The sequence below is a fragment of the Rhinoderma darwinii genome, chromosome 3 (assembly GCF_050947455.1).
Source record: "Rhinoderma darwinii isolate aRhiDar2 chromosome 3, aRhiDar2.hap1, whole genome shotgun sequence".
NCBI lineage: Eukaryota > Metazoa > Chordata > Amphibia > Anura > Rhinodermatidae > Rhinoderma > Rhinoderma darwinii.
Window position 1 is genome coordinate 189,266,716 of NC_134689.1, and position 22,011 is coordinate 189,288,726.

Here is a 22,011-nt window from a genome sequence, read left to right on the forward strand (position 1 = left end):
CGGGTCCAAATCGGAACGGAATCGGAACGGATGCAAATCGGATGCAAACCGGCCGGGAAAATCGGCCAAAAACTGACGATTTTCCCGGCCGACACTCGGACCCTGTCGTGTGAATGAGGCCTTAGGGTATGTTCACATGCTTACTAAAAAACGTCTGAAAGTACTGAGCTTTTTTCAAGGAAAAACTGCTCCTGATTTTCAGCCATTTTTGTAGAAACTCGCGTTTTTCGCTGCGTTTTTTATGGCCGTTTTTAACGGCTCCAAAAACGTCTCAAGAAGTGACATGTACTTCTTTTTCGCTGCCTTTTTTTACATGGCCGTTTTTAAAAACGGACGCGTAAAAAAACGGCCCGTCGGAACAGAATGCCGTTTTTCCCATTGAAATCAATGGGCAGATGTTTGTAGGCATTCTGCTTCCGATTTTTCGGCTGTTTTTCGGCCGTATATGGCCCAAAAAACGGCCGAAAATAAGCCCTGTGAACATACCCTAAGGATATGTTCACACGGGCTATTTTCAGCCGTTTTTCAGCCATAAACGTCCTGAAAAATGGCTGAAATATCGGAAGCAGAATGCCTAGAAATATCTGCCCATTGATTTAAATGGGAAATATGGCGTTCTGTTCCGACGGGGCATTTTTTTACGCCTCGTTTTCCAAAAATGGCACGTAAAAAGACGCCAACCAAAAAGAAGTGCATGTCACTTCTTGGGACGTTTTTGGAGCCGTTTTTCATTGACTCTATAGAACAACAGCTCCAAAAATGGGCGTAAAAAAATGCTGTGAAAAACTCGACTTGCTAAAAAAAAGTCTGAAAATCAGGAGCTATTTTCCCTTCAAACCAGCTCCATATTTTCAGACGTTTTTTAGTAAGCATGTGAACATACCCTTAGAAGAAAACTATTAAAAAATGCTCTTTGAACATCATCTTAATTATAAAGAGCATATGACAGTAATCAAGTCGTATTTACCACAGGAACGGTGGCAGAAATCCGAGGCTGACACTTGTATTCCTGCCAGGGATGTGCACAAGGATTAGCCCTATTAAATAGGGCTAATCCACCATTTTTTTGCGTGCAGAATCTGTGTGAATAAGTAGCATGTTTTTTCATCGGAAATGATGCAGATGTCAGTGCAGAATCTGTGCCAAAATTGGTGTCAATTTCTGAACGTGTAAACGGCGTAATGCTTAATTTGTATCTCACCTCTATTACTCAGAGTGGACAGCAGCAGCAAAGCAGCGGCTCTGGCGGGCCTCTTGTGTCTGTTCATGCTACAGACTAAGGGCTCATTTACACGAGCGTGATATACGTCCGTGCGACGCGCGTGCTTTTCACACGTGTCGTACAGACCTATGTAAGTCTATGGGGGCCGTGCAGACAGTCCGTGAGTTTTGCTCAGTGTGAGTCCGCTGAAAAAAACTCACGACATGTCCTATATTTGTGCGCTGTTCGCGCATCACGCACCCATTGATGTCAATGGGTGCGTGAAAATCACGCAGGTCACATGTAAGCTCTTCCGTGCGAACAGCGTGATTCGCGCAACAGCTGTCAAACTCTGCATGTAAACAGAAAAGCACCACGTGCTTTTCTGTTTACGAACATCCAAATGGAGTGTCATAATGATGGCGGCTGCACAAAAATCTCGCAGCCGCGCATCATACGCTGATGACACACGGAGCTGTTAAGTGCCTTTTGCGCACGCAAAACGCTGCGTTTTTTGCGTGCGCAATACGCACACGCTCGTGTAAACCAGGCCTCACATTTATTTTTATGTATACTCAGCACCTAGATTCCTTGGCACTCACAAGTGATCACAAGGAAGTTATCTCCTGGCTGTTAAGGCCTCATGCATACATCCGTTGCCCGTCATACGGCCACTAATGATGGATCCATGAAACACGGACCGCACACGGATGGCACGGACCGCACATGGTTGGCTTCTGGGTGCAATCCGTTGTTTTAATGGACCAAAAGAATGGAATGGCTGAGACTGTTCCGTCAAAAATATACAGGAGTAGGACCTCTCCTATTTTTGTCGGAACGGCCACACCGTTCCATTAAAACAATGGAAGTGGGCATGGCCCTATAAAAATGAATGTGTCAGTGTGCTATCAGTTAAAAAAACGGATAGCACCCTAAAGAAATTTACTGAAGTGGGCATGAGGCCTAACTATGAAGCTTTCTATTGAAAGACAGTAAGCAGAAATCTTGGAAACGAAGGAATTGATACAGAAAGTATATTGAAAAAATTTACAACTGTTCATTATATAATGAATAAACTTTATTTGCTGAAACCGTAATACCCTTAAAAAAACATAAAAACACCTTCATCATTATAACTGAATGCACCAGCTTAAAAACAAACGTTAGAATTGTTCCACTTTTAATTTAGAAGGAAAATCTTTGTTATCCCATTATAAAGTAGTTTTATCATTTACAGTGTAAGAAAATATGAATTGTAGATCACAAAGCTTGTAAATTGTAAACTGTATTGGCCCATCTGACATAAGGTAACTAGAGTAGGTCTTCTATTTGCAAATGTTAAGATTTAGAAAACAGCTTGTTGCGCTACACTACTCCATACTGGAAAAAAAACATCTGAGTTGGTTAGTTAAACCCTTGATCTTGGAGAAGTTGGTAGGTTCATAAGTACATAGGTTCAATATCCTCTAGTATCCTCATCCTGTAGGTTCAGTATCCTCATACTGTTAGGTTTAGTATCCTCATACTGTAGGTTTAGTATCCTCATATTGTTAGGTTTAGTATCCTCACACTGTTAGGTTCAGTATCCTCATACTGTAGGTTTAGCATCCTCATACTGTTAGGTTTAGTATCCTCATACTGTAGGTTTAGTATCCTCATACTGTTAGGTTTAGTATCCTCATCCTGTAGGTTTAGTATCCTCATACTGTAGGTTTAGTATCCTCATACTGTTAGGTTTAGTATCCTCATACTGTAAGTTTAGTATCCTCATACTGTAGGTTTAGTATCCTCATACCGTAGGTTTAATATCCTCATACTGTAGGTTTAGTATCCTCATACTGTAGTTTTAGTATCCTCATCCTTTATGTTTAGTATCCTTATACTGTTAGGTTTAGTATCCCTATACTGTTAGGTTTAGTATCCTCATCCTGTAGGTTTAGTATCCTCATCCTGTAGGTTTAGTATCCTCATCCTGTAGGTTTAGTATCCTCATCCTGTAGGTTTAGTATCCTCATCCTGTAGGTTTAGTATCCTCATCCTGTAGGTTTAGTATCCTCATACTGTAGGTTTAATATCCTCATACTGTAGATTTAATATCCTCATATTGTAGGTTTAGTATCCTCATACTGTTAGATTTAGTATCCTGATACTGTAGGTTTAGTATCCTCATACTGTTAGGTTTAGTATCCTCATACTGTAGGTTTAGTATCCTCATACTGTAGGTTTAGTATCCTCATACTGTAGGTTTAATATCCTCATACTGTAGGTTTAATATCCTCATACTGTAGATTTAGTATCATCATACTGTTAGATTTAGTATCCTGATACTGTAGGTTTAGTATCCTCATACCGTAGGTTTAGTATCCTCATCCCGTAGGTTTAGTATCGTCATACTGTAGTTTAGTATACTCATCCTGTAGGTTTAGTATCCTCATCCTGTAGGTTTAGTATCCTCATCCTGTAGGTTTAGTATACTCATTTTGTTAGGTTTAATATCCTCATCCTGTAGGTTTAATATCCTCATCCTGTAGGTTTAGTATCCTCATCCTGTAGGTTTAATATCCTCATCCTGTAGGTTTAGTATCCCCATCCTGTAGGTTTAATATCCTCATCCTGTAGGTTTAATATCCTCATCCTGTAGGTTTAATATCCTCATCCTGTAGGTTTAATATCCTCATCCTGTAGGTTTAGTATCCTCATACTGTAGGTTTAGTATCCTCATACTGTAGGTTTAGTATCCTCATACTGTAGGTTTAGTATCCTCAACCTGTAGGTTTAGTATCCTCATTTTGTTAGGTTTAATATCCTCATCCTGTAGGTTTAATATCCTCATCCTGTAGGTTTAGTATCCTCATCCTGTCGGTTTAATATCCTCATCCTGTAGGTTTAATATCCTCATCCTGTAGGTTTAGTATCCTCATACTGTAGGTTTAGTATACTCATCCTGTAGGTTTAATATCCTCATCCTGTAGGTTTAGTATCCTCATCCTGTAGGTTTAGTATCCTCATCCTGTAGGTTTAATATCCTCATCCTGTAGGTTTAATATCCTCATCCTGTAGGTTTAGTATACTCATTTTGTTAGGTTTAGTATCCTCATCCTGTAGGTTTAATATCCTCATCCTGTAGGTTTAGTATCCTCATACTGTAGGTTTAGTATCCTCATCCTATGACTCCTTGTAAGTCAATGCCACTTTCTTTGAGCAGTTTTGTATAGAGGAGCAGTAACTTGATGTTCCCCACTGTCTGCTGGAAAGCTCCAGGCTGCACATTGCACAAGATCCATTTCTCAGTAGGCTTTATTCTTATACATAACGTATTCGTAGCAGCACCTTGGACAGCAGATCTTGGTAAAAGCTAAGAAATATCCACCCTGGTAAGTACATGAGGGTCACCAGTCCCATGAAGTTCAGAGGGTAATGAGAATAATCCCAGGAACAAGCATTACATGTGCGGAGTCCTAAACCCCAGGAAAACTCCCAGGTGTAGACGAAGAGGATGTAGACAGGGATTCTCCTCCAAGCCCCCCATCCTCGGCCATAGCTCAGGTAGAAGAAGAGCTTCTCCACCACCAGACTGCAGCTCCCGTACATGAAGAAGGACCACAGGGACGTGTGCCCGCTCACAGGGCTCCCCGGCTTCTCCAGCAGGTTGAAGGCGGACGTGAAGAAGACTTCGTCCATGAAGCCGTGCATTCCATAGAATACGAAGCGCAGGAGAAGCGGCAGCCGGTGCCCAGCATTAGCCCACACTGCTCCCTGCCCCTCCCAGCGCTGGTACTGCAGCCTCAAGAAGCTCCGGAGGAACACTTGTGAGTAGTAGATTGCCAGGGCATACTGCAGCCCCAGCTCTGCCGCACTCAGTGCCCGTTCTGGGGGGCAGCATTGCAGCAGCGTTTTCCGGAGCAGGATCTGCAGGCCCACGAACACCGAGGGGTAGAAGACAAAGTGGAACGCTACAGCGTTGTCTGGGAAGCTCTTCCTCTGCAGGTAGATCTTCTCCAGGGCGAGGTGGGCGAGGGCATGCAGCAGGCAGCGGTACGGGGAGGAGAAGCCCAGCAGCTTGTAGTCCTGGCTGTGAGAGAAGCGCCGTATGCAGGAGCTCAGCACATCCAGGGTCAGGCCGTGCATGCCGTAGAAATACAGCCTCATCCATACTGGCAGAGGTTGGGAGATGGCCACTGCAGGAGCCTTGACTCGGGCTCTAACCACCTGCCGCCTCCAGGCTCCCTGGTTCCTGCCCATACTGCCAAGTGTCAGAGCCGCATAGTGATGCCCAAAACGGGACTAAGCGGCTGGCACTGCATTCAGCGCCCCTCCTTGTGTACCTCGCCTCTGTACTTGTCATAGGAAGCCAACACCCCCACCACAGTCACCTCCAGCCCTGTATCTGGCTCATACAACAAGCCGATGCCACTGCTTTGTTCTCACTGCTGCACATTGTACAGCCTCATCCCAGGCTTTTATTGCATCTGGGATCATGTTGCAGCTTTGACCTACAGCAGCATCAGAATGTCACGATGTAGGCAAATTCTACTTCTATTAAAGGAAGCACTAGCGAATTAAAGGGCCATGTATACACTGCTACCACTTATAATTCCTATCCTATAAAGTAACTTCACATAGCTGCTCTGGTCAGCCTTTATATACTCAAACATTCTCAAATCTCATCTACATAGCCTGATAACTGATACAAATGTCCTCACTTTACACATTGGATCAATAATAGGCAATAAGTAACATAACACGACATGTTTTCCAAATAAAGCCAAATGTGATCAATTTCTTAGGCTAAGAGAATATATATATATATATATATATATATATATATATATATATATATATATATATATATATATATATATATATATATATATATATACTAGTCCTTCTCAATGAATTAGAATATCATCAAAAAGTTAATTTATTTCAGTCATTTAATTAACCCCTTCCCGACATTTGATGTATCCATACGCCAAAGTCAGGTAGGGGAAGTATGGACCGGGCTCACAGAGTGAACCCGCTCCATACGATACCGGTGTCGGCTGTTTGTTATAGCCGACACTTCAGAGTAACGAGCGGCATCTTTTAACTCGTTAAATGAATTCCCCCAGGTCCGCCGTCTTTGTGCATCTATTAAGCCCTGCCTCCGGCAGGGCTTAATAGATGCCTCTCAGAATCACGATATACTGCAATACATTATAAAAAGTAAAAATTAGTTACATTATTTTTTTCTTTATGTAGAAAAAAAATAAAAAATTAAAGTTAAAAAAACCTTCCTTTTCCCATTTTCCCCCTAGAGCATAGTAAAAAAATAAATAAATAAACATAATTGGTATCGCCACATTCGTAAAAGTCTTAACTATTACAATATATCATTATTTAACCCGCACGGTGAATGCCGTAAAAAAAAAAAGAAATTGTAAACGCCAGAATCTCTTTTTTTTGGTCACCTAATCTCCCACAAAAAATGAAATAAACAGTGATCAAAACGTCGCATATACACCAAAATAGTATAATGAAAAACGACAGCTTATCCCGCAAAAAATAAGCCCTCATAGCACTTAATCGACGGAAAAATAAAAAAGTTATGGCTCTCGGAATTTGGCGACACAAGATACATTTTATTTTTTACACTTAGGTTTTTACTTGTAAAAGTAGTAAAATATAGAAAAAAAAACTATATATATTTGGTATCGCCGTAATCATATTGACCCACAGAATAAAGGTAACATGTTTTAATTGCACAGTGAATTCCGTAAAAACAAAGCACAAAAAAATGGAGGAATCGCTGTTTTTTTTATTTTCTACCCCACAAATAATTTTTTTCCCGTTTCCTAGTACATTATATGGCACAATAAATGGTGCTACAAAAGAACTACAACTCGTCCCGCAAAAATCAAGCCCTCACAGTACTATATAGACGGAAAAATACAGACGTTATGGCTTTTGAAAGGTGGGGAGGAAAAAACGAAAATGAAAATCTGAAAAACGGCTGCGGCGGGAAGGGGTTAAAAGAAAAAAATGCTGGAAATAGATCACTCTGTGTGTAATGAATCTATATAATATATGAGCTTCATTTTTTTAATTAAATTACTGAAATAAATTGACTTTTTGATGATATTCTAATTCATTGAGAAGGACTAGTATATTTATATGTAGTGATCAATAGGGTCCCTAAGTTTATGAGATTCATACAAAAAGAACGGGACAGTAGAGTATAAAACCTTTAATAGCTTGCACACTATTAACCCCTTAACGCACCATGACGTAACTGTACGTCATGGTGAGCAGTAAGTTCGCGCACCTTGACGTACAGTTACGGCAGTGCTTTGACAGTTAACCGCCGCGCGGCGCTACACCGCAGCGGCGGTTAACTGTGCAGGGTGTCAGCCCTGCTCTCCCCGTTGCCGATCAGCGGCCTGTCGCCACTGATATCGGCAGTTAACCCCTTAATTGCGGCGCTCGATTTTGAATGCCACAATTAAGGTCTTTAGCGCCGATCGGCAGCCCCCATGTGAAATCACGGGGGCTGGCGATGGTACCCATGGAAACCGGACGCCAGACAATGGCTTCCGGGTTGCCATGTACAGAAGCCTATGAGGACCACCCTAAGGGTGGTCGTCGTAGGCTTCCTGTCAGTGTGACTGTCACGTCACAATGACAGTTGAAATGCATTACACTACGTGTGTAGTGTAATGTATTCCAGCAGCGATCAGAGCTGCAAGTCTAAGTGTCCCCTAGTGGGACAAGTGAAAAAAGTAAAAAAAAGAATAAAAATGTTTTAAAAAAAGTGTAAAAATAAAAGTTATAAGTGATATAAACAAGAACTGCTTTTTTTCCTATAATAAGTCTTTCATTATAGGAAAAAAAATGAACACGTAAAAAAAAAGTACACATATTTGGTATCACCGCGTTCGTAACGACCCCAACTATAAAACTATAATATTATTTTTCCCGCACAGTGAACCACGCAAAAAAAAAAAACGAAAAACAATGCCAGAATCACTATTTTTTGGTCACCACCCCTCACAAAATATGTAATAAAAAGTGATCAAAAAGTCGCATGTACGCCAAAATAGTACCCATACAAACTACAACCCGTCCCGCAAAAAACAAGCCATTACACAGCTTTTTTGACTGAAAAATAAAAAAGTTATGGCTCTCAGAATATGGTGACACAGAAAATACATTTATTTTCTAAATAAGTTATTTTATTGCTCAAACGCTGCAAAACATAAAAAACCCTATATACATATGGTATCGCCGTAATCGTACCGACCCGCAGAATAAAGTATAATAGTCATTTATAGCCCAGGGTAAACGCCGTCAAAAATAAATAAAAATCATTGTCAGAATTGATGGTTTTTGGTCACCTGGCTTGCCGAAAAATTGAATAAAAAGTGATCAACAAAATCGCATGTACCCCAAAATGGTACCAATGAAAATTACAGATTGTCCCGCAACAAATAAGCCCTCACACGGCTCCGGTGGTGAAAAAATAAAAAAAGTTCCGGCTCCCAGATTATGGCGATGCAAAATGTACAGAGTGTTCCAAAAGTGGATAAGATCGGGCACCATTTATCAGTGCAACACTGGCCACATATCTGTGGGTTATTATTTATTTACAACCATTATTATACCCTCTTATTATGCCCCTGATGTACTTTGCCCAGCCTACATGTGCCCCAACATTATAAACTGAAATACCAGCAAAACGCCAGAGCTACTACCAAGCAAAATATGCGCTCCAAAAGCCAAATGGCGTCCCTCCCTTCTGAGCCCTACAGCGTGCCCAAACAGCCGTTTATGTCCACCGATATGGCATCGTACCAAAAAATGGTACCAATAAAAACGACAGCTCGTCCCGCAAAAAATAAGCCCCCACACCGCTCTATTGACAGAAAAATAAAAAAGTAGTGGCTCTTGGAAAGCGGGGAGGAAAAACTAAAAAGCAAAACATGAATCAGTTCGTAAAGGGTTAATTACTTTCTAATGAAAAAACATTTATGACCACATGTGGGGTATTGCCGTACTCGGGAGAAATTGCTTTACAAACATTGGGGTTCATTTTCTCGTTTATCCTTTGTGAAATTGAAAAAATTCAACATTTTAGTGGAAATAATGTTGATATTAATTTTCACGGCCTAATTCTAATAAATTCTGCAAAAGACGTGTGGGGCCTAAATGCTCACTATACCCCTAGATAGATTCCTTAAGTGGTGTAGTTTCCCAAATGGGGTTCCTTTTGGGGGGCTTCCACTGTTTCGGTCTCTCAGGGGCTTTGCAAATTCGACATGACACCCAAAAACATTCCAGCTAAATTTCAGCTCCAAAAGCCAAATAGCGCTCCTTCCCTTCTAAGCCCCGGTGTGGGTCTAAACAGTAGTTTATTACCACATATGGGGTATTTACGTAATCAGGAGAAATTGTTTTACAAATGTTGGGCCGCTTTTTCTCCTTTATTCCTTGTAAAAATTAAAAATGGCTACCTTTTTTCAGAAAAAAAGTAGATTTTCATCTTCACATACTAATTCAAATAAATTTAGCAAAAAAACTGTGGGTTCAAAATGCTAACTATACCCATAGATAAATTCCTTGAGGGGTATAGTTTCCAAAATGGGGTCACTATTGGGGGGTTTCCACGGTTTTCTTCCCTCCAGTGCATTGCAAACGCGACACGGCACTGAAAACTATTCCAGCAAAATCAGAAATCCAAAATCCAAATGGTGCTCCTTCTCTTCTGAGGCCTGCTGTGGGTCCAAACAGCAATTTATTACCACATATGGGGTATTGCTATAATCGGAAGACATTGCTTTACATATGTTGGGGTGTTTTTTCTACTTTATTCCTTGTAAAAATTGAAAATTTCCTAATTTTTTCACAAAAAAAGTAGATTTTCACCTTCACATACTAATTCAAATAAATTTAGCAAAAAAAACTGTGGGTTCAAAATGCTAACTATACCCATAGATAAATTCCTTGAGGGGTATAGTTTCCAAAATGGGGTCACTTTTGGGGTGTTTCCACTGTTTTGGCAGCACAAGGCCTCCTCACACCTGACATGGTACCTAAAATATATTCTAATAAAATAGAGGCCCAAAATCCACTAGGTGCTCCTTTGCTTCTGAGGCCTGTGTTTCAGTCCATGACCGCGCTAGGGCCACATGTGGGGTATTTCTAAAAACTGCAGAATCTGGGCAATAAATATTGAGTTGCATTTCTTGGGTAAAACCTTCTGTGGTACAGAAAAAATTTATTACAAATGAATTTTTGAAGAAAAAAAATGAAATTTGTAAATTTCACCTCTACTTTGCTTTAATTCCTGTGAAACGCCTAAAGGGCTAAAATACTTTGTGAATGCTGTTTTGAATACTTTCATGGGTGCAGTTTTCAAAATGGGGTGATTTATGGTGACTTTCTAATATATAAGGCCCTCAAAGCCATTTCAGAACTGAACTGGTCCCTGAAAAAATAGCCTTTTGAAATTTTCTTGAAAATATGAGAAATTGCTGCTAAAGTTCTAGAAAAATAAAAGAATGTTCAAAAAATGACGCAAACATAAAGTAGACATATGGGAAATATAAACTAGTATGTATTTTGTGTGGTATTACTATCTGTTTTACAAGTAAATACATTAAAATTTAGAAAAATGCTAATTTTTGCTAATTTTCCCTAAATCTTGGCGTTTCTTACAAATAAATATTGAATTTAATGACAAAATTTTTTCAGTATCATAAAGTACAACATGTCACGAGAAAACAATCCCAGAATCGCTTGGATAGGTAAAAGCATTCTGGAGTTATTACCACATAAAGTGACACATGTCAGATTTGCAAAAATGGGGCTGGTCCTGAAGGCCAAAACAGGCTTAGACACTAAGGGGTTAATATCATTCATATCATAAATATTGAAAATGGATCATATAGTCAAATTACAAATTTGATAGTAGATTAAAAATTCAGCTATGCACAAAAAAATGTAAAGAACTTTAGGCTTCCATAAGGAACCCCACCTTCGAAAAATACTGCATTAGCATATGATCCCCCAACATATGAATGATATGACATTATCCAGGCTCAAGGCATTCCTGGATAATGAAATTTCCTCAGGGCACCCCTACCAAAAATTGTTTACAAAAAAACCCCCAAAAACGTCTAAAAGCAAGCCCCAATTCACAGTAAAATGACCATCAGCCCCCACTCACAGTAAAATGACCATCAGTCCCCCCACTCACAGTAAAATTACCATCAGCCCCCCACTCACAGTAAAATGACCATCAGCCCCCCACTCACAGTAAAATGACCATCAGCCCGCCACTCACAGTAAAATGACCATCAACCCCCCACTCACAGTCAAATGACCATCAGCCCCCCACTCACAGTAAAATAATCATCAGCCCAGGGGCGTAGCTAGGGGGGGGGGGGCAGACGGGGCACGTGCCCCGGGCGCAGCCCCCCACTCACAGTAAAATGACCATCAGTCCCCCATTCACAGTATAATGACCATCAGCCCCCCACTCACAGTACAATGACCATTATCCCCCTCACAGTAAAATGACCATCAGCCCCCCACTCACAGTAAAATGACAATCAGCCCCCACTCACAGTAAAATAACCATCAGCCCCCACTCACAGTAAAATAAACATCAGTCCTTCCACTCACAGTAAAATGACCATCAGCCCGCCACTCACAGTAAAATAACCATCAGCCCGCCACTCACAGTAAAATGACCATCAGCCCCCCACTCACAGTAAAATGACCATCAGCGCGCCACTCACAGTAAAATGACCATCAGCCCCCCACTCACAGTCAAATGACCATCAGCCCCCCACTCACAGTAAAATAACCATCAGCCCAGGGGCGTAGCTGGGGGGGGGGGGCAGACGGGGCACGTGCCCCGGGCGCAGCTCAGAGGGGGGCGCCAGCGCCACCTCCCCCTGCACTATAATTGTACCTGTGTCGCAAGGACACAGGTACAATTAGAAGCAATGAATGACCGGGCACGTTCCGTGCCTGGCCATTCAGCGCCTCTCCACGAATGAAGCGACTGGTACCTTTTGTACCAGTGATGCTTCCGTCGATGAAAGGCGCTGACTGACTGGCAGGGAAAGTCATCCTGCCCAGCCAATCAGCGCCTTTCATAGACGCTGTGTTCAATCCCCTGGAGACCTGCGCAGAAGAGAGCAGGTCTCCATGGCTGCCGGACGGCGTGGGAGCGGGAATAAGGTGAGTTTGAATTTATTTTTATTTTTTTTAATTGTAATAGAAGTGTGTGGCTGTATCTGTGGGGGGACGGACTATATCTACAGGGGGGGCTATATCTACAGGGGGACTATATCTACAGGGGGTGGGCTATATACAGGGGGACTATATCTACGGGGGGTGGGCTATATACAGGTGGACTATATCTACAGGGGGTGGGCTATATTCAGAGGGACTATATCTACAGTGGGTGGGCTATATACAGGGGGACTATATCTACAGGGGGGCTATATCTACAAGGGGTGGGCTATATACAGGTGGACTATATCTACAGGGGGTGGGCTATATACAGGTGGACTATATCTACAGGGGGTGGGCTATATTCAGGGGGACTATATCTACAGGGGGTAGGCTATATATAGGGGGACTATATCTACAGGGGGGCTATATCTACAGGGGGTGGGCTATATACAGGTGGACTATATCTACAGGGGGGCTATATCTACAAGGGGTGGGCTATATACAGGTGGACTATATCTACAGGGGGTGGGCTATATACAGGTGGACTATATCTACAGGGGGTGGGCTATATTCAGGGGGACTATATCTACAGGGGGTGGGCTATATATAGGGGGACTATATCTACAGGGGGGCTATATCTACAGGGGGTGGGCTATATACAGGTGGACTATATCTACAGGGGGTGGGCTATATACAGGTGGACTATATCTACAGGGGGTGGGCTATATTCAGAGGGACTATATCTACAGTGGGTGGGCTATATACAGGGGGACTATATCTACAGGGGGGCTATATCTACAAGGGGTGGGCTATATACAGGTGGACTATATCTACAGGGGGTGGGCTATATACAGGTGGACTATATCTACAGGGGGTGGGCTATATTCAGGGGGACTATATCTACAGGGGGTAGGCTATATATAGGGGGACTATATCTACAGGGGGGCTATATCTACAGGGGGTGGGCTATATACAGGTGGACTATATCTACAGGGGGTGGGCTATATACAGGTATACTATATCTACAGGGGGTGGGCTATATACAGGGGGACTATATCTACAGGGGGTCTATATCTACAGGGGGTGGGCTATATACAGGGGGTGGGCTATAAACAGGTGGACTATATCTACAGGGGTGGGCTATATACAGGGGGACTATATCTACAGGGGGCTATATACTGGGGTGGGCTATCTACAGGGGGACCATATCTACAGGGGGTGGGCTATATACAGGTGGACTATATCTACAGGGGGTGGGCTATATACAGGGGGACTATATCTACCGGGGGGCTATATCTACAAGGGGTGGGCTATATACAGGTGGACTATATCTACAGGGGGTGGGCTATATACAGGTGGACTATATCTACAGGGGGTGGGCTATATTCAGGGGGACTATATCTACAGGGGGTGGGCTATATATAGGGGGACTATATCTACAGGGGGGCTATATCTACAGGGGGTGGGCTATATACAGGTGGACTATATCTACAGGGGTGACCTATATACAGATGGACTATATCTACAGGGGGTGGGCTATATACAGGGGGACTATATCTACAGGGGGGCTATATCTACAGGGGGTGGGCTATATACAGGGGGTGGGCTATATACAGGTGGACTATATCTACAGGGGTGGGCTATATACAGGGGGACTATATCTACAGGAGGCTATATACTAGGGTGGGCTATCTACAGGGGGACCATATCTACAGGGGGTGGGCTATATACAGGTGGACTATATCTACAGGGGGTGGGCTATATACAGGGGGACTATATCTACAGGGGTGGGCTATATACAGGGGGACTATATCTACAGGGGGCTATATACTGGGGTGGGCTATCTACAGGGGGACCATATCTACAGGGGGTGGGCTATATACAGGTGGACTATATCTACAGGGGGTGGGCTATATACAGGGGGACTATATCTACAGGGGGGCTATATCTACAAGGGGTGGGCTATATACAGGTGGACTATATCTACAGGGGGTGGGCTATATACAGGTGGACTATATCTACAGGGGGTGGGCTATATTCAGGGGGACTATATCTACAGGGGGTGGGCTATATATAGGGGGACTATATCTACAGGGGGGCTATATCTACAGGGGGTGGGCTATATACAGGTGGACTATATCTACAGGGGTGACCTATATACAGATGGACTATATCTACAGGGGGTGGGCTATATACAGGGGGACTATATCTACAGGGGGGCTATATCTACAGGGGGTGGGCTATATACAGGGGGTGGGCTATATACAGGTGGACTATATCTACAGGGGTGGGCTATATACAGGGGGACTATATCTACAGGAGGCTATATACTAGGGTGGGCTATCTACAGGGGGACCATATCTACAGGGGGTGGGCTATATACAGGTGGACTATATCTACAGGGGGTGGGCTATATACAGGGGGACTATATCTACAGGGGGGCTATATACTGGGGTGGGCTATCTATGTTGCACCATATACAGGGGTGGGCTATAGCTACAGGGGGGGCTATATAGTATATAGCACCCTGTAGATATAGCCCACCCCTGTAGATATAGCCCACCCCTGTAGATATAGCCCACCCCTGTAGATATAGCCCAGCCCTGTAGATATAGCCCAGCCCTGTAGATATAACCCACCCCTGTATATAGCCCAGCCCTGTAGATATAGCCCAGCCCTGTAGATATAGCCCAGCCCTGTAGATATAGCCCAGCCCTGTAGATATAGCCCACCCCTGTAGATATAGCCCACCCCTGTAGATATAGCCCACCCCTGTAGATATGGTCCCCCTGTAGATAGCCCACCCCTGTAGATAGCCCACCCCTGTAGATAGCCCACCCCTGTAGATATAGTCCCCCTGTATATATAGCCCACCCCTGTATATAGTATCCCACAAATAGCTCCCCCTATAGTGCTCCACAGAAAGCCCACCCCTGTATATAGCCCCCTTGTACATATAGTCCACCCCTGTATGTAGTGCTCCACAGATAGCCCACCCTTGTATATAGTATATACAGGGGTGGGCTATCTGTGTAGCACTATATACAGGGGTGGACTATCTAGTGGAGCACTATATACAGGGGTGGGCTATATGGCAGACACTATCTACAGGGGACTCTATGGCAGGCACTATCTACAGAGGGCACAGTGTGTGTGTAGGACACGGTGTATGGTGCTATTATAATTAGAGGTGCAGTGTATGGCGCTATTATATTTAGGGGCGTAGTGTGTGGTATAATGATAACTTTATATTTATTTATAGGTGCAGAAATGTTGGAAAAGTGAGAAGCTGAAGACATGTGAGCAGGCAAACTGCAGAAATGGTCTGTGACCGGGAGAAGCCACCATAGAGGTCTGGACCGGATGGAGAAAAATAACTAGAATCTGAGACGTCATCGGTGAGTCACTTAATGTAAATGTTTATTCTGCCTCTAATCAGCACTCTAGTCACTGTATGATCTGCAGCGAGATGATGGGTGATATGATTATGATAGGATTTATTTTTTGTGAAACGGCATCTCCCAGCATATCCTTATCATTGTTCGGGCCATGCTGGGAGCTGTAGTTTTACGCCGTACACACCTATACGGCAGGGGTTGCACTAAATTGAGCTGTATTTGTGCTGGTGTAGTATATATGTAGTGAGCTTGCTTCTGGGGCTGTATATATGTATTGAGCTTGGTTCTGGTGTTGTGTATAGAACCATATTGCTTGTAAAATGTACAAATGTTTTTATGCTCGCGTTACATAAAAAGAAATGACACGTCGATTGGTAGAGAAAACAAACACGGCGAGGGGGAAGGAGATGTCGGGAAAGAGGTTGGTGGGCGGGGGGGGGGCGCCAAACTGAATCTTTGCCCCGGGTGCTGGAGAACCTGGCTACGCCTCTGCATCAGCCCCCCATTCACAGTAAAATGACCATCAGCCCCCACTCACAGTACAATGACCATCAGCCCCCTCACAGTAAAATTACCATCAGCCCCCACTCACAGTAAAATAACCATCAATCCCCCACTCACAGTAAAATGACCATCAGCCCCCCACTCACAGTAAAATGACCATCAGCCCCCCACTCACAGTACAATGACCATTATCCCCCTCAGAGTAATATGACCATCAGCCCCCCACTCACAGTAAAATGACCATCAGCCCTCTACTCAGTAAAATTAGCATCAACCCCCCACTCACAGTACAATGACCATTATCCCCCTCACAGTAATATGACCATCAGCCCCCTACTCACAGTAAAATGACCATCAGCCCTCCACTCACAGTAAAATGACCATCAGCCCTCTACTCAGTAAAATGACCATCAGCCCCCACTCACAGTACATTAACCATCAGCCCGTCACTCACAGTAAAATGACCATCAGCCCCCCACTCACAGTACAATGACCATTATCCCCCTCACAGTAAAATGACCATCAGCCCCTCACTCACAATAAAATGACAATCAGCCCCCACTCACAGTACAATGACCATTATCCCCCTCACAGTAAAATGAGCATCAGCCCCCCACTCACAGTAAAATGACAATCAGCCCCCACTCACAGTACAATGACCATTATCCCCCTCACAGTAAAATGACCATCAGCCCCCCATTCACAGTAAAATGACCATCAGCCCCCACTGACAGTAAAATAACCATCAGCCCCCACTCACAGTAAAATAAACATCAGTCTTTCCACTCACAGTAAAATGACCATCAGCCCGCCACTCACAGTAAAATAACCATCAGCCCGCCACTCACAGTAAAATGACCATCAGCCCCCCACTCACAGTAAAATGACCATCAGCCCCCACTCACAGTAAAATGACCATCAGCCCCCCACTCACAGTCAAATGACCATCAGCCCCCCACTCACAGTAAAATAACCATCAGCCCAGGGGCGTAGCTGGGGGGGGGGGCAGACGGGGCACGTGCCCCGGGCGCAGCCCAGAGGGGGGCGCCAGCGCCACCTCCTCCTGCACTATAATTGTACCTGTGTCGCAAGGACACAGGTACAATTAGAAGCAATGAATGACCGGGCACGTTCCGTGCCCGGCCATTCAGCGCCTCTCCACGAATGAAGCGACTGGTACCTTTTGTACCAGTGACGCTTCCGTCGATGAAAGGCGCTGACTGACTGGCAGGGAAAGTCATCCTGCCCAGCCAATCAGCGCCTTTCATAGACGCTGTGTTCAACCCCCTGGAGACCTGCGCAGAAGAGAGCAGGTCTCCATGGCTGCCGGACGGCGTGGGAGCGGGAATAAGTTGAGTTTGAATTATTATTTTTTTAAATTGTAATAGAAGTGTGTGGCTGTTTCTGTGGGGGAACGGACTATATCTACACGGGGGGCTATATCTACAGGGGGACTATATCTACAGGGGGTGGGCTATATACAGGGGGACTATATCTACAGGGGGTGGGCTATATACAGGGGGACTATATCTATAGGGGGGCTATATCTACAGGGGGTGGGCTATATACAGGTGGACTATATCTACAGGGGGTGGGCTATATACAGGTGGACTATATCTACAGGGGGTGGGCTATATTCAGAGGGACTATATCTATAGTGGGTGGGCTATATACAGGGGGACTATATCTTCAGGGGGGCTATATCTACAAGGGGTGGGCTATATACAGGTAGACTATATCTACAGGGGGTGGGCTATATGCAGGTGGACTATAACAACATGGGGTGGGCTATATTCAGGGGGACTATATCTACAGGGGGTGGGCTATATATAGGGGGACTATATCTACAGGGGGGCTATATCTACAGGGGGTGGGCTATATACAGGTGGACTATATCTACAGGGGGTGGGCTATATACAGGTGGACTATATCTACAGGGGGTGGGCTATATACAGGGGGACTATATCTACAGTGGGGGCTATATCTACAGGGGGTGGGCTATATACAGGGGGTGGGCTATATACAGGTGGACTATATCTACAGGGGTGGGCTATATACAGGGGGACTATATCTACAGGGGGCTATATACTGGGGTGGGCTATCTACAGGGGGTCCATATCTACAGGGGGTGGGCTATATACAGGTGGACTATATGTACAGGGGATGGGCTATATACAGGGGGACTATATCTACAGGGGGACTATATACTGGGGTGGGCTATCTATGTTGCACCATATACAGGGGTGGGCTATAGCTACAGGGGGGGCTATATAGTATATAGCACCCTGTAGATATAGCCCACCCCTGTAGATATAGCCCACCCCTGTAGATATAGCCCACCCCTGTAGATATAGCCCACCCCTGTAGATATAGCCCACCCCTGTAGATATAGCCCAGCCCTGTAGATATAGCCCAGCCCTGTAGATATAACCCACCCCTGTATATAGCCCAGCCCTGTAGATATAGCCCAGCCCTGTAGATATAGCCCAGCCCTGTAGATATAGCCCAGCCCTGTAGATATAGCCCACCCCTGTAGATATAGCCCACCCCTGTAGATATAGCCCACCCCTGTAGATATGGTCCCCCTGTAGATAGCCCACCCCTGTAGATAGCCCACCCCTGTAGATAGCCCACCCCTGTAGATAGCCCACCCCTGTAGATATAGTCCCCCTGTAGATATAGCCCACCCCTGTATATAGTATCCTACAAATAGCTCCCCCTATAGTGCTCCACAGAAAGCCCACCCCTGTATATAGCCCCCTTGTACATATAGTCCACCCCTGTATGTAGTGCTCCACAGATAGCCCACCCTTGTATATAGTATATACAGGGGTGGGCTATCTGTGGAGCACTATATACAGGGGTGGACTATCTAGTGGAGCACTATATACAGGGGTGGGCTATATGGCAGACACTATCTACAGGGGACTCTATGGCAGGCACTATCTACAGGGGGCACAGTGTGTGTGTGTAGGACACGGTGTATGGTGCTATTATAATTAGAGGTGCAGTGTATGGCGCTATTATATTTAGGGGCGTAGTGTGTGGTATAATGATAACTTTATATTTATTTATAGGTGCAGAAATGTTGGAAAAGTGAGAAGCTGAAGACATGTGAGCGGCAAACTGCAGAAATGGTCTGTGACCGGGAGAAGCCACCATAGAGGTCTGGACCGGATGGAGAAAAATAACTAGAATCTGAGACGTCATCGGTGAGTCACTTAATGTAAATGTTTATTCTGCCTCTAATCAGCACTCTAGTCACTGTATGATCTGCAGCGTGATGATGGGTGATATGATTATGATAGGATTTATTTTTTGTGAAACGGCATCTCCCAGCATATCCTTATCATTGTTCGGGCCATGCTGGGAGCTGTAGTTTTACGCCGTACACACCTATACGGCAGGGGTTGCACTAAATTGAGCTGTATTTGTGCTGGTGTAGTATATATGTAGTGAGCTTGCTTCTGGGGCTGTATATATGTATTGAGCTTGGTTCTGGTGTTGTGTATAGAACCATATTGCTTGTAAAATGTACAAATGTTTTTATGCTCGCGTTACATAAAAATAAATGACACGTCGATTGGTAGAGAAAACAAACACGGCGAGGGGGGAGGAGATGTCGGGAAAGAGGTTGGGGGGGGGCGCCAAACTGAATCTTTGCCCCGGGTGCTGGAGAACCTGGCTACGCCTCTGCATCAGCCCCCCATTCACAGTAAAATGACCATCAGCCCCCCACTCACAGTACAATTACCATCAGCCCCCTCACAGTAAAATTACCATCAGCCCCCACTCACAGTAAAATAACCATCAATCCCCCACTCACAGTAAAATGACCATCAGCCCCCCACTCACAGTAAAATGACCATCAGCCCCCCATTCACAGTAAAATGACCATCAGCCCCCCACTCACAGTACAATGACCATTATCCCCCTCAGAATAATATGACCATCAGCCCCCCACTCACAGTAAAATGACCATCAGCCCTCTACTCAGTAAAATTAGCATCAGCCCCCCACTCACAGTACAATGACCATTATCCCCCTCACAGTAATATGACCATCAGCCCCCTACTCACAGTAAAATGACCATCAGCCCCCCACTCACAGTAAAATGACCATCAGCCCTCTACTCAGTAAAATGACCATCAGCCCCCACTGACGGTACATTGACCATCAGCCCGTCACTCACAGTAAAATGACCATCAGCCCCCCACTCACAGTACAATGACCATTATCCCCCTCACAGTAAAATGACCATCAGCCCCTCACTCACAGTAAAATGACAATCAGCCCCCCACTCACAGTACAATGACCATTATCCCCCTCACAGTAAAATGAGCATCAGCCCCCCACACACAGTAAAATGACCATCAGCCCGCCACTTACAGTAAAATGACCATCAGCCTCCACTCACAGTAAAATAACCATCAGCCCGCCACTCACAGTAAAATGACCATCAGCCCCCCACTCACAGTAAAATGACCATCAGCCCCCCACTCACAGTAAAATAACCATCAGCCCCCCATTCACAGTAAAATGACCATCAGCCCCCACTCACAATAAAATGACCATCAGCCCCCACTCACAGTAAAATGACCATCAGTCCCCACTCACGGTAAAATAACCATCAGCCCCCCCACTCACAGTTAAATGACCATCAGTCCCCCCTCACAGTAAAAGGACCATCAGCCCCCTCACAGTAAAATGACCATCAGCCCCCCACTCACAGTCAAATGACCATCAGCCCCCCACTCACAGTAAAATAACCATCAGCCCCCCACTCACAGTATAATGACCATCAGCCCCCACTCACAGTAAAATGACCATCAGCCCTCCACTCACAGTCAAATGACCATCAGCCCCCCACTCACAGTAAAATAACCATCAGCCCCCCACTCACAGTAAAATGACCATCAGCCCCCACTCACAGTAAAATGACCATCAGCCCTCCACTCACAGTCAAATGACCATCAGCCCCCCACTCACAGTAAAATAACCATCAGCCCCCCACTCACAGTAAAATGACCATCAGCCCCCACTCACAGTAAAATTACCATCAGCCCCCACTCACAGTAAAATTACCATCAGCCCCCACTCATAGTAAAATAACCATCAGCCCCCACTCACAGTAAAATAACCATCAGCCCCCCCACTCACAGTAAAATGACCATCAGCCTCCACTCACAGTAAAATGACCATCAGCCCCCCATTCACAGTAAAATGACCATCAACCCCCCACTCACAGTCAAATGACTATCAGCCCCCACTCACAGTAAAATGACCATCAGTCCCCACTCACGATAAAATAACCATCAGCCTCCCCACTCACAGTTAAGTGACCATCAGCCCCCCCTCACAGTAAAAGGACCATCAGCCCCCTCACAGTAAAATGACCATCAGCCCCCCACTCACAGTCAAATGACCATCAGCCCCCCACTCACAGTCAAATGACCATCAGCCCCCCACTCACAGTAAAATAACCATCAGCCCCCCACTCACAGTAAAATGACCATCAGCCCCCACTCACAGTAAATTTACCATCAGCCCCCACTCACAGTAAAATTACCGTCAGCCCCCACTCATAGTAAAATAACCATCAGCCCCCCACTCACAGTAAAATAACCATCAGCCCCCCCACTCACAGTAAAATGACCATCAGCCTCCACTCACAGTAAAATTACC

At 44.7% G+C, this 22,011-nt stretch overlaps 1 protein-coding gene across 1 annotated transcript; it reads right to left on the bottom strand.

Annotated features, from left to right (window-relative positions):
• Positions 1-2,290: 2,290 nt before the first annotated feature.
• On the bottom strand, positions 2,291-5,580 carry TMEM229A (transmembrane protein 229A). The gene has a single exon (XM_075857172.1). The coding sequence runs from the start codon at positions 5,441-5,443 to the stop codon at positions 4,505-4,507; it is 939 nt and encodes a 312-aa protein (XP_075713287.1). The 5' UTR covers positions 5,444-5,580; the 3' UTR covers positions 2,291-4,504.
• Between the last annotated feature and the right edge of the window lie 16,431 nt (positions 5,581-22,011).